The sequence below is a fragment of the Alexandromys fortis genome, unplaced genomic scaffold (genome assembly GCF_014885135.2).
Source record: "Alexandromys fortis isolate MF-2015 unplaced genomic scaffold, M_Fortis_MF-2015_v1.1 scaffold_96, whole genome shotgun sequence".
In the NCBI taxonomy this organism is placed as follows: Eukaryota; Metazoa; Chordata; class Mammalia; order Rodentia; family Cricetidae; genus Alexandromys; species Alexandromys fortis.
The window spans coordinates 3,439,023-3,453,104 of NW_026068053.1; the positions used below are offsets into that span (position 1 = coordinate 3,439,023).

The 14,082-nt window shown below is 40.4% G+C and overlaps 1 protein-coding gene across 1 annotated transcript in view; it reads left to right on the top strand.

Annotated features, from left to right (window-relative positions):
• The window catches only part of Cdh20 (cadherin 20), a 62,380-nt gene that overhangs the window by 9,102 nt on the left and 39,196 nt on the right, over positions 1 to 14,082 (top strand). The window contains exons 2-5 of the mRNA XM_050119767.1: positions 3,750 to 4,044; positions 4,529 to 4,648; positions 6,931 to 7,098; positions 11,805 to 11,992. Coding sequence (XP_049975724.1) covers positions 3,750 to 4,044; positions 4,529 to 4,648; positions 6,931 to 7,098; positions 11,805 to 11,992 — 771 coding nt within the window. The remainder of the gene's footprint in view (positions 1 to 3,749; positions 4,045 to 4,528; positions 4,649 to 6,930; positions 7,099 to 11,804; positions 11,993 to 14,082) is intronic.

Here is a 14,082-nt window from a genome sequence, read left to right on the forward strand (position 1 = left end):
TGTGAAAGGTGAGGCTTCTCTGATTTCCCTCTCTGCTTCCATATCCTTTGTGTATAAGAGGGCGACTGATTTTTTGGAGTTGATCTTGTATCCTGCCACATTACTAAAGGTATTTATCAGCTATAAAAGTTCTTTGGTGGAGTTTTGGGGGTCACTTATGTATACTATCATATCATCTGCAAATAACGAAAGTTTAACTTCTTCCTTTCCAATTCTAATCCCCTTGATCCCCTTATGATGTTTTATTATTTTTGCTAGAACTTCAAGCACTATATTGAAGAGGTATGGCGAGAGGAAAACCCTAACTTCTTGCCCTACCTGTTGCTCCTGCTGGAAGATTCCCTGGCTATTTCCCAGAGTCACTGTAGATCTGATACTCCAGCATTCCCTCATCCTTGCTTGCTATTAAACTAACTAACTGGTAGAGGGCTTGTTTCACAAGTGAGTCCTGGAGACACAAAATTCTAGTTCTCAGAATTCAGCTCCGTGCAAGTCTCTTCCCAGGTGATATGCTTCCAAGTCATGAAAGGCCTTCTGCTGCACTGTAGAGCTCTTATCCCCTCCCCTGATACTCTAGTCTGCATTCTGTTGCTATGATAAACCACCTTGACAAAAAGAAATCAGAGGAGAAAAAATTTATTCTATATGAGGCTTTTAGTAACAATCCTTCACTATGAGAAGTCAAGGCAGAAACTCAAAGAGGAGCAGAGGCATTAACCATGGAGGAATACTGCTTACCAACTTTTCTTCAGGTCAAGTTCAGCTCCTTTCCACCAGCACCAAGGCATGGTACCACTAGCGGTTGTCTGGGCCATTCTACAAGAACAAGCAATCAAGAAAATAACCGCATGGATTCCCACAGGACATTGGCTGAAGGCAATTCTTCAACTGAGGTCTGCTCTTCTCGGTGTGTCAAATTGACAACAAAACTGACAAGGACACCTTGAAAAGCAGTAGACACACTCAGAAGCAACCTGCAAGATACTACCCCTTCAAAGGAAGCTGACATAAGGCTCCTGCAAAAGCTTAAGCCTCAGCCTGTACAATCTGCTACAGGCCAGAGTACTTAACAAGAGGATTACATAGTCTCCACCTCCAGAGAACTCTCTACAAAGATTCTTCAGTATCTTCTCATACAGAGGGAAGCCAGAGAAGGGCTGTGAGCTTCAACACTGACCCCATTTGACCCTAGTCAGCCTCATCAACCATAGGAAGCGTGGTTGCCCCTCAGCAGTGCTAGCTTTGGTTTCTCTTGTTTAAGCCTACACTAAATGCAGGCCACTTACACGTGCTCTGTTATGGTATCGTGTGCTTAATGTATCGAGCTCTATGTCCATTATAACTTGTCATAACTTGACCTGTCCTATTGAAAGTCAATGTCATATGTCTTAAAATTATGTATGGAAATATACAGATGTAGGTTTTTTTTTAATCTCATAATTTAAGAAACTCCTGAAACGTTTGTCTTTCTCCTTCCAGTTCTATGGTGCTGGGGAACATATTTCCAAAGGGAATGATCTTCATTTCTTTGTGCCCAGTTCCAAACTAAGTGTCTTTTACTTGTACACAATAAGAGCTAGGCTTTTCCCCTTGTTCTTTAAACTGAATAAATAGGAGACCTTGGTGTTAACAGTGTATATGGAATAGAGACATGTGAGACTGTCATATTCTATAAAGAATACTTTTAAGTAGAAAGAAGTCCAAATCTATTTTTAGGTGATTTTTATTCTCTTCTTTCCCTTCTGTAGATAAGGCATAGCTTCAATCCTTAGGCAGCATGACTTGGCCAGGAATAAATCTAAGATTAGCTCCAAACCAGTCCCAGTCTCTAAAGCCATCCCTGTCTGAGGAGGCTGTGACTACACTGTCAGGTGTCCCCTGAGAGTCCCTACACATTAATCCTCACAGGAATAGGATCAGAGCCCCTCCAGTGCTTTAGGGGCCCTGGTCATTGGGCTCTGCATAGCAACAAGGTCTCTAGCTCTAGGTAGTTTTTACTCCTGGAGGCTTGAAGAGAGCAGATAATATCCCTTTCTCTCAGCAGGTATGTCATCACTGTAATTGGACCCATTTATAGCTTTCCTCCTATGGAAAAGGAACGGTGTTCTGTACTTTACATACATTAATCTCTAATGAACCCAGTAACCCTTAGAATTAATGCTATTCTCCATCTGCAATATGGGAAAATTAAGGATTATAGACAGTGTATTTCCTCATGACAGGGACACTTAGTTGATAACTGACATAAACCATATTCATATCAGATATATTGAGCTTGCAGCATTCAACCTACCACTTGTTGTCTGTTTTATGATTTAATCCTTGGTGCTGAAGTGTACAAGTGCAGAAACATAGAGAGCAGCAGAGTTAGCAGTGCTAACTAAACTTAATAATTTTGCAGGTTCTTTTGGGGAGGCCTATAAGATAACACAAAATCTCAGCATTCTTTCTGTCTATACACATTATGTGCAATTATCAAGACAGACATGTTTCTAGGCCAAGGTAAAATGTCCAGATGTCTTTGGAGAAATCATTACAAAAGAATATGAGAAGATGGGACTAGAGAGGCTCAGGAGTAAAAATGAACACTGGCTGCTCTTCCAGAAGACCCTGGTTTGATTATTAGCACACACAGTGGCTCACAACCCTCTGTAACTCCAGTTCCAGTATATCTGATGCTCTTGTCTGGCCTTCACAGGCATCAGGGACATAAATAGTGGAGTTAGATACATGCTGGCAAAACATTCATGTATATAAAAATAAAATATTTTTTAAATCAATTTGAGAAAAATATAGTCAGATAAACACAGAAGCAAGCCCCTAACTCAACCATCCACACATAGATTTTAGTGAATCAACTGAATCCAAATTCAGCTGATTCCTACTATTCAAATGAGTCCTACTAAAAAGAGACACACTGCTGTAAAACACACACACACACACACACACACAATCAGCACTTAAACCATACCTGACACAAACTTAGTCTTAAATAGGAAACTAGGAAGTTAGGGGGTCTCAGAACTTGAAGCTTTGCAGGAGTCCATGAAAGTCACATTTTACTTCCTATATATAATGGCCTTTACCTTTAATTTTTTACAATTGTATTTATTTAATGTGTGTATGTGTGGGGGCCCGTGTGCAGAAGTCAACAGACAATTTAAAGAGTCAGTTCTCTCCTCCCATCATGGGGTCCCAGAAACAAGTATAAATTATCAGGCATCTTGTGGTCCCTGGTCTTAACTCTTTAATGGGTCACTTCATCATCTTTTAAGCTGGTTTGGGGCTATGGTAGGGCAGAATACAGCTAGGCAGGAAATCCAGGTAGAGATAGAGGAGAATGAAGGCAGAGTCAGGGAGATGCCAGCAGCCACCGGAAAAGCAAGATGTGAGGTAATAAGCCACAGGCCTCATGGCATAATATAGAATAATAGAAATAGGTTGATTTAAATTGTAAGCCTGAGCTAATAGGCCAAACAGCTTGTCACTCATATTAAGCCTCAGAATGGTTTATTCAGGAACTAGCAGGTAGGAGAGAAAACTCCACTGAATATGACATAGAAAACTGTATTTCCCTTTACTTATCATTTTAAAGTATGGTAGTTATTTACAGAAAGATTTTCTAAACGCTAATGTGGAAAGAACATTCGTAGATAAAGGAAGGTCTTACATCTGTACAAAAGTGGAAATCAATTTATTTCCTACTCCTGTGTATGTCCATAATGAAATTTCAGTACTTTTGTCCCCAGCTTCATTCAGACATGGACAGAGGAGATGGATCCATCAAATACATCCTTTCAGGAGAAGGAGCAGGCATCGTGTTTACTATTGATGACACCACTGGAGACATCCATGCCATTCAGAGGCTGGACCGAGAAGAAAGAGCCCAATACACTTTAAGAGCTCAAGCCCTAGATAGGCGGACAGGCCGACCAATGGAGCCAGAGTCAGAGTTCATCATCAAAATCCAAGATATCAATGACAATGAGCCAAAGTTCCTCGATGGACCTTACATTGCCACTGTGCCAGAAATGTCACCAGTAGGTAAGGTGGGGATGCACTGATTCTTCACAAACAGTAGACACACTCTAGGTGACCCTATTGTGTACACATAGAGCAGAAAATGTGCAGAAATCATAAAAGTGAAACCAAGATGACTACCATCAGTGGGTAGGAAGTTATGCAGCTTTTTAAAGCCACCACATTAAGCATAATAAATCTCCCAGCCTCTTCCAGTTCTGATTTCTTAAGAATAAACTATGAATTAGATGGCTAATAGCATATATTTGGTTGCTAAGGGTTAATACTGGCTCTTACCAATGAAAAAAGAAGACTTCATAGTCAGTGTTACTTTTACTGGTTACTAAGAATTTAAACACCCCATTGAGTAACAAGAGGCTTGATCTAGGAAGGAAACTCTCCCAAAGAAGCAAGCATAACATCTGCAAAATGTTTTAAGGTTAACCATTCAGGATATACCAGCTCTTTATAACTGCTTGAACAGATTTCTCCCACTTCTCTCCTTCAGGTACCTCTGTTATTCAAGTGACAGCCACAGATGCTGATGACCCAACCTATGGCAACAGTGCCCGGGTAGTGTATAGCATTCTCCAGGGCCAACCGTATTTTTCTGTGGACTCCAAAACAGGTATATAGTACAAGTGTCAAGGCAGAGGTGATTGTTTATTGAATAATCTTTGTGTTTCCTTCTTAGGACAGACCCAACTCATCTTTTCAAGGACCCTCCAGGAAATGTATTACACAGAAAATGGACTGTCATAATCTTTAGGATTATGAGAGCACATTGGAAGTGTTGGGTATGGGGAGGGCGAGACAGTGTTCATGGATTGCTGAGCAACACTAAAGCCCTGCCTACAGAAATTGTCTCCTCATCACCTCCCCAAAATTCTCATGCCTATATTTATTTACCAAGGTTTAAGGTCTTCTCTAACTCCATCAAAACCAAAGCAAGCCATATTCACCTGGGCTTGCTCTATAGTTAGACTCACAGAGCCTTCTGGGCAATCATTCAGCTGACCATCAGGATTCAGTCAAGTGCTAACCAAGTTCCTGTAGTTACTGATATACCCACAACGTTTTATCTACTGAGCCAATCCTTGCTAAGCAAAAGACAAGGGCAGAGTGAATGACTGCCAGGCAAGTGGGTTTTGATGAGACAGGCAAGAGCAAATGAATATGGTCCCCAGAAAGTCAGAGCCTATTGGAGGTCACTCTTGCAAGGGGGGGATGCAAAGAGAACAGAACTGATAAGGGGCAGCATGGCAGAAGAGGAGAGACTGGGAAGCCTAAGGCTTTGCTTGTTTCAAGGAACTTTGACTACAGGATTCATGTTTTATCCCAAGGGAAATCACTTTGGTGTCTGTATTGGGCAGAATAGCTACTGTTACTGTTACTGAACCAGGGTTTCTCCTTCTCCAAGCACTTTCATAAACGGTACCATTTTTAACCTCCCAATAGGAAGTATTACTGCTCCCACTTTTCGGAGGGAAAGCAGACCTAAGAGGCAGAACTTGAGCAAAGAAACAACCACATAGCCTTAATCACCAGTGAACAGTCAAAGTCACCTCCTTTTCTGATAGAAAAGAAATATATCTCTGTTATTACTGGGAGAATTTTCTTTCCTATATGTCCTCAAGGTAGCCCAGCATTCAGAAAATAGTATCATAAAGGTAGAAAGTGAGAGAGTGTAAATTAGTAGGAGGAAAGAGCAAAGATCACAGCTAGAAATGTCTATAAAGCAGAAGCTTCAGTAATTCTACCAACGGGGAAGGGGACGAATGAAGGGATGCCCGCAGGAAAGAAAACTCCAGGCAGAAACAGGGTCGTGCGTCCTTTACATCCTTGGAAGGAGTGTACATTATTCTGACAATGCCCATGAGGGGCGTCAACAGTGTTAAGGTCAAAAATACATGAGGCGATTGTCATTGCTTTGGCCAAGAGGCATTTACAAGGAAAAATACTGCACATTCCCTTTTAGGACGACATCAGTGACTACACCACATACATCACTGGAGGAAACTTAGGCAGGGCGTTGTCCCACAGGCTTGCCTTTCCCTGCAGGATGCCAGTTTAGTCACAGGCTGTGTCATAACCCTGTAACAATAGGCCTTAACCTTCCCTGCAAGTGTAGGAAAGCCAGATTTCCTAAACTGGAGGTTAAAAAGGAGATAAAACTCTAAACATCCCTGGCAGATCAGAATCTACATGTCGCTGCATATGGTTTAGACCCCTCTTCTTAGTGAAATCCAGTCACCACACCTTCATGCTGCTTTTCCACTGAACTGTCTGGGGAAGTTAATCTTTTATGCATGGCAAAAATAAACAACACACACTGCGTCTCTCTGCCCTTCCTGCTTCAGGAACTCAAGGCACAGAAGTAAGCAGAGGAAAAGAGAACAGCAACTGTAAACAAAGGGAGTCTAATCCTTTTCATCCCTCCTTCCCGGCAGGGGGGAAGCAGGGAAACACACAAGGAGACAGTTTCTAGAGAGTCATCCACACTACCAGGGCTCTAGGGCTGAAGGCAGAAGGAGCAGGGAAATTATCTAGAATCACAGATTTGTAGACACATGGAGCTTTGTTTCCTGTACTCAAATCCCAGGTAAAGAAACTCTACAGCCGCCTAACAGGCATGTCCTGGAGTCTGTAGGAAAACCACTGCTGCCACCTCCTGTTCTGCTTCAGTAACGTTGCCAAGGACACAGCCTCTGAGCCTTTCCTGATGGCTGTCTATTCCTTGGTCCTTTGTTTCACACGGTGCTTTTCTGAAGCTGGGATTTTAACCACACGTTTAATAAAAATAGGCGCTGTGCATCTTGGTATTTACATACACAAAGGAGAGAAGCACACATGCATCCTCAGAAGACCTGCTTTGCCAGTTTGTGTTTTAAAACAATTCCTATCCTGCAGGTGTAATCAGAACAGCACTCATGAACATGGACAGAGAAGCCAAAGAATACTATGAAGTAATCATCCAAGCCAAGGATATGGGAGGGCAGCTTGGAGGATTAGCTGGGACTACAACAGTCAACATCACCCTCTCAGATGTCAATGATAACCCACCCCGCTTTCCCCAGAGTAAGTACCAAGACATATCTCTCAGACCAGAGGGAGCCACACCTCACAGAGTTTAGGGGTACTGATACTTTGCATTAAATGTCATTTATTAATATCTTTCTGCACCACAACCATCAACCATCACTGAATCAGTGTTTCTCAACTCTTTTTTCACTACTTCATCCCTGTTAAATCTTCTTAAACTTTTTTCCCCATATTTTTAACCTGATGGCCACATCACCCACCTGCACACTAAGTACTAAGAATAATATTTGTCATATAGGGTTAAATTTTCATGGGTCACAAATCATCATCATGTGTAAGATTTTTTTTGACCACTAATCTCCATCAAGAGATCATTTTCAAGAAAATGATTTTCCAAATGGGCACCAATTCAGAACACATTTCATGAGACAGCCAGAGCTGTAGCTGAACAGGCCACCATCTGACCGCAGTAACCAAACAATATACAACCCAGTGCCATCCATGATCTGTAGGGACACCAGGCTCGGGCACACAAGGTACTAACCCCTGTCTCCCAAAACTTCAAATCCAGCCAGCGAGCACATGTCCTGTTATAGAGGGGGAAACCAATGAAGAATGCTTGTTGGGCCACTTGTGGGTTCATAAATGGTGCAGATTGAGTCTTATAAGATTAGTCTTATGTTGATTAATTCTACAGCCAGGAAAGACTAAAGTGTCGTGGAACAGTTTGTGCAATGCACACGAGTTTGCTACTTGTTCTCAATAAGTGAAAAATGAATGAAGGTCTCACAGAGTAATGAGACTTAAACAGAAGACTGAAGAAGAGAAAGGATTTACACTAGCAGAAAAGAAAACACAACACGCCAAAATGAAGAACCCACATTCGTTCAAGCACTATCAAGATGAGATACTACCTAGGGATGCAATATACAATATATGTGTACACACACACACACACACACACATTTATCTATTTATTTATTTATTTATTTATTTATTTATTTATTTACTTATTTCTACACACAGAAAAAGACAGGGGTGGGCATGGGGAAAGCACACAGCACAGGAAAAAGTAAGTATGGGCTCCTGACTCTCATTCTCCTTGCTAGAGGAAGCACAGCTGAGGGTTCGTCAAAGAGGACACCACTTTTAATCTGGAGCAGGACTGTACCACTGACAGAGTAGAGAATACATAATGGAACTAGTGGCAGGCAGGGGAAGACAAATTCAGATTTGAATATGAAGTGACAGCAAAGCAATCAGCTTGAATGTCCTTAAGGAATGGAGATGTGACCTTGAAAGTGAGTGCCAGAAGGGAATAAACCTGAGAAACAGCAGACACAATTCCAGGTTGAACACTTAGCAAGAAAAGGGGGGAAACAAACAAAAACTAAAATTAAAACCCAAAAATGGGGCTGAGGAAACAGCTCGATCATTCAAGAGCTTGTTCTGCAAGCGTGAGCATGAGGACCCAAGTGCAGGCCTAGAATCCCAGGCTAGCAATGCTGGTACCCTTTTGTAATCCCCATGCTGGGATGTCAGAAAAGAGCAGATTCCGGGATTCCCTGCCCCATGTTCTTAACATACTTAACGTAATATACAGCAAGTTATAGGCCAATGAGAAACCCTCTCTCAAAACAAGGGATAAGGCACCTAAGGAACAACACATAAGGTTTACTTCTGGCTTCTACACACAAGTATACACACATGCACGTGCATGTGCATGCGCAAACACACACACACACACACACACACCTAAATTACAAACAAAATAAATTCAGACTATTAGCTGAATAGCTTGCATTTTGAACCAGCTGGGTCAAAATGACTTCTATTTCGTTTATGTAAATAAAGAGAGCTCAAATAGTTGTTGAAAGACCCTCAGAGAGGACCTTCCCTCAGGAGGAGACCCCTGAACCCAAAGAACAGTCTGAGACCACTGGCTGCAAACAGCAAGAGGTTTCTTTATTGGGTGTACACAGGTACCTGTGGGCAGCAAAGTCTATTTGGAGGACTTGCTTGCCTGCAGACTGGGTGAAGGTCTTTTTATAGGAAAAAGGGCGGGCAGAAGCAGGCATACAAAAGCAGATGCATGGTTACAGGAATCCCATTGGTAGGTTGGAATGAGGCGAGGGGCACATATGGTTTTTCCCCCGAAAGTTCGGTTCCCCTTCCAGCACAGATGTATGGCCACAGATATTCTGTTTTGCAGCTAGGGGTCCTGACCTCAGGTATCCTGTTTTGCTAAGCAAACGGGATGTTCTCATGAGAGCAGGCTAGCTACAGGTCCTGAGGGGGTCAATCAAACAGGATGTTCTCATGGTATAGCCGACTGCAGGTCCTGAAAATCTTTCAAACAAACAGGATGTTCTCACAGGAGCAGGATAGCTGCAGGTTCTGAGGGGGGGCGGGTCCAGAGGGTCTTTCAGTTGTGTGCAAATGGAATACACAAAGTCGCCATGGCCATTCATGGAAGACAAAAGGCAGGATATCCAGCAAGTGTTTTACAATGATACAAATGAGCGAGTTACTAAGATGACTAGTTCACCAATCAGAGTGCAGTATAAACTTGCATATGGAGCGATGGGTGCAGTTTACTGATCCTGAGTTCCATATTCATTCACAAATGACTCGTGTTATGCACCCCACATAAACACTGTGGGCTCTGAATATTCTGAATTATTGAACTTTTCAAATAAGACACTAACTGTGTATCCCTGATGAAGGCAGAATGGGAAGCAGAAGAGCCAAGGAACTGCAAAGCTCAACAGTTTAGAGATCTGGACATTGTGGATATAGTCACATGTTCCTCCAGGCATGGCAGCTCCTTAGAATATTACACAATACAGTGAAGATGGGGACTTTAGTCCTACCCCCAAATCAAAGCTCTAAGACCATTCTCCACTAAAATACAGTACTTTTGCACTTTTCAAAATAAATTAATTCATCATTAAATATTTCTCCATTTATTTGTGAAAGTCAAATTTGAATAATTTTATTCAAATATAACTATTATTATTAAAAATAATAATAAATAATTATTTCTTAACTCTACCTTGAATTAAATGCTTCTGCTCTACTGTTCTTCTGATTCCCTATTATAGGAAATCCGTTTAGCTTCTTTCTCAAAAATATTATCATAACTAACTGTGAGATGCTGACAAAATGTCATGCCTACTCTTTTATGTTGAACAAGCCTAATCACCTTTAACTGAACCACATTGAAAAATAATATTATGTGCTCAAGATATTTATTTCTGTTTTTTGTTTGTTTGTTTGTTTTGGTTTTTTGAGATAGGATTTCTCTATAGCTTTGGTGCCTGTCTTGGGACTAGCTCTTGTAGAATAGGCTGGCCTTGAACTCGCAGACATCCGCCTGCCTCTGCCTCCCAAGTGCTGGGATTAAAGGCATGCACCACCACTGCCCAGCAAGATATTTATTTCTAATGCCATGTAGAAATTCTAATACATGCTTAATTTATAACTGTGTTTAAACACATAGGATAGCTTTCCTTTCTGAAAAGATTATAGGTACATGTATGTTTTGCCTAAAATTTCTGGGAAAAAAAGTGTAATCCATTGATAACTTCGCATGGCACCATAGAGAATCCCTGACTCATACTTGTAAGGAACAAACATTGCTTCTTCTCCCACAACCCTGGGGGCCATCAGCTCCTTTGCCTCAGGCCTCATAGTTTTACATAATAAAAAAGAGGAACTATGGAAAGGCTCAGGAGCTAGGAGTGATTCCTGCTTTGGCAAATGACTCTGGTTCAGTTCCCAACACCCACATCAAGCAGCTCATGACTCACAGCCATTGTCATTCAAATTCCAGAGACTAGAATAGCCTCTGCAGCCTGCAAGCACCTGATGCACGTGATGCACAGAAACTCATGTAGTCATGCCTATATACACAAAAAATTGATAAGAAACTGAAAAAATATTGATAATGTGTGTGATTTTAGTTATTTAGTTAGCCAGCCTGGGACTGCTAAAAAAGTAAGTTCTCAAATATACAACTTCACAGAGGTGAAAATAGGCTAAAAAATAAAGATTATGAACAAGAGCATCAACTCAAAAAGGAAGGCATACCAATGCTGGGCATCAACTCAAAGGAAGGCATTATCAACGCTGAGCTTCTTCTACATGTGGGATCCGGTTTGGCTATTTGAGTTTAGAATTAGAACATAAAGCCCATGCAGAGGCATCCAGATAGCCACAGCTATGGAAAACAAGGTGATGTACCACACATGGAGCTCAAAGGGCTCCATCCACTCGGGTCACTGGTCATAGAGATGGGACTGTAGCACACAGGCCAGGACATAAACAAAAACTAGGACATTTGAAATCTGATGAAATAAATGTGCTTTGTGATCCCATGCTGACCAGGAAAAGCATGGCATTGGGAGAAATATCCCATTCATGTGGCACCTTAAAAATGAGGAAGCAAGGAGTTTCTTCCTACACTGAAGGATAAACGAAACAAAGAGAGGTCCACTGTTACCCTGTCTTACTCTTGGGCTCTGTGGAGCTATTTCAACTTCTCCTTATTGAACATTCAGCACAGCCTATAGGCGGTGGGCATGCTTTCACTCTCTAGACTGAAATTTTAAACTGTAAAAGTTAAGTTTTAACTTATGAACCACGGAAAAATGGTTTACATGGCATGCCTGATATGTGATAATAAGGCCAACTTTTAGTGGTAGATTATCAAGAATAAATGTTCCTGCTTTTCTTCACAGAACATTATCAGATGAGTGTGCTGGAGTCAGCTCCAATTAGCTCCACTGTGGGGAGAGTGTTTGCCAAGGACTTGGATGAAGGAATCAATGCAGAGATGAAATATACTATTGTGGATGGAGATGGTGCAGATACTTTTGATATTAATACAGACCCAAATTTCCAAGTTGGCATCATAACTGTAAAGAAGGTAATCCAATTTCCTTTTCAAATCATTTTCAAGGGTACTTTGCGTAGGGAATGCTAGTGAAGGGTGGTTGTATATTAGGATATGTTTTGTTTTATCCTCTGATAGAATCTCTTTTCTGGACCAAAGAGATGACTCAGCAAATAAAAGCATTTTCCACAAAATCCTGATGACCTAGAACCCACATTGCTAGAAGATAATCAACTTCTACAAGCTTTCCTTATGACCTCTATATAGCAGCATGGCACTGATACACCCATACCCAGTCACATCCTCTCTCTCTCTCTCTCTCTCTCTCTCTCACACACACACACACACACACACACACCCACACACACACACACACACACAAACAATTAAAAAATAACTCTTTCTCATTAGCTTAATAAATAAACACCTCTTGCTGCTTGGTCTTACAAGCAAAAACACTGGCTGTGGCATTATTTTATAGAAAGGGTTACTAAAATACATTACAAATAAGCCACTTTTACTTAGCCACTTAAACTGCTATAGCTTAATGCTCTAATGTTTTTAATGACTTAATCAATATTTGAACCCCACATCTTTACATTAGTTTATCATAAATAGAAAAGAAAGCTATAATATTATTATTAATAAATAATACATAGTACTTTTTAATTGCTTCTTGAAGACCCATAAATGCAAATGAAACTCGAAAAGTTTTATCAAACATAAAATTTCTTTGTTCCATCTCAAGGTACCACGCTTCCTAAAGGTAAATGTTCATTCCTTATGTGCCATAAAGCACGTATGAATAAATTCAATAAATTTCTCCTATTTTTCGTTTTTTTTGGTGTGTGTGTAACATATTTGTACACATATGTACATGTGTTTATGCACATACACATTTGTGTAGATGCATGCAGAGGAAAGAGGTTGATTTGTTAGCCCTGGAAATCCTCCTGTCTTTGCATCATTAGCACTGGCTTTATTACAGATGACTGACTATGCATTAACTTGTATTTCTTAATTAAACATCACTTGGCCTGGCTTTTACAAGGATGCTTGGGATCCAGTTTGGGTCTCTATGCTTATGTGGAAATTATTTTACTACCTAAACCATCTCCTGCTGCCAGAGGCTCCTTGTTCATTCCCAGCCACCCAGTCCTGAAATAACCACAAAGAAACTGTATTAATTAAAATACTGCTTGGCCAATCACTTAGGCATATTGTTAGCTAGCTTTTATATCTAATTTATTCTTTATCATAACCAAGGGAACCAATAACTATCTTTCTTCAACTCCACCAAAGACTCCAGAAGGATATAATATTACCTAAGTAAACAGGAAGTACATTGTAAGCAATTTCCAAAATTCTAGAATTGATAGAGACATCTTGCTGCCTGGACATCCTCTAGTAGATTGGTGCTGCCAGGAGCAGATGGGTCTCATAGTCTTGAAAAGTTCTAAGTTCTTAAAACATTTTAAATGCCATGTTCTGTTAGTATTTGAAAGGTTTGAAGAATAACTGTCCATCTGAAGTCTCTGTACATCTAGAAAGCCTAATATGACTATAAGTTTGACTATTACAAATGACTATGCATTAACCTGTATTTCTTAATTATAAGTTATATTTTTAAATGAACTACATTGTGCTTATGTATGTATGTATAAGGTATTGTGCTTTACCTTAAATAAGAGCATAAATATATATAAGAAATTTGGCTTTAAATTTGTATCAATAGACCAAGATTCATACCAATGCAAAGTATTCATCTCTAGAGCAAATCCCCTTTTAAATATAAACAAACATTTATAAACAATATTTGGGAATAGTTCTCTCCAAACTGCTTCTTGCTTTTTGTTGGGTGAAGTAATTTTGGGGTTCACAGAGACCTTTCAGGGGATCTTGGTTCATCAAACCACATTAGTCTGGTAGGAATCCACAGATTCTCAACCTCTGTGGAAACAAAAGCAGACCTCTTTTCCAAAGCAACATATCTTTACTCAAATTTTGAAGTCAAGATATATATGGCCTAGCAGCCTGGACAATAAAATGTCTCTCTGTACTTAGCTCATTCACAGTAAAAAAAAAAAAAAAAAAAAAAAAAACAACGAAAACACAAAAGTATA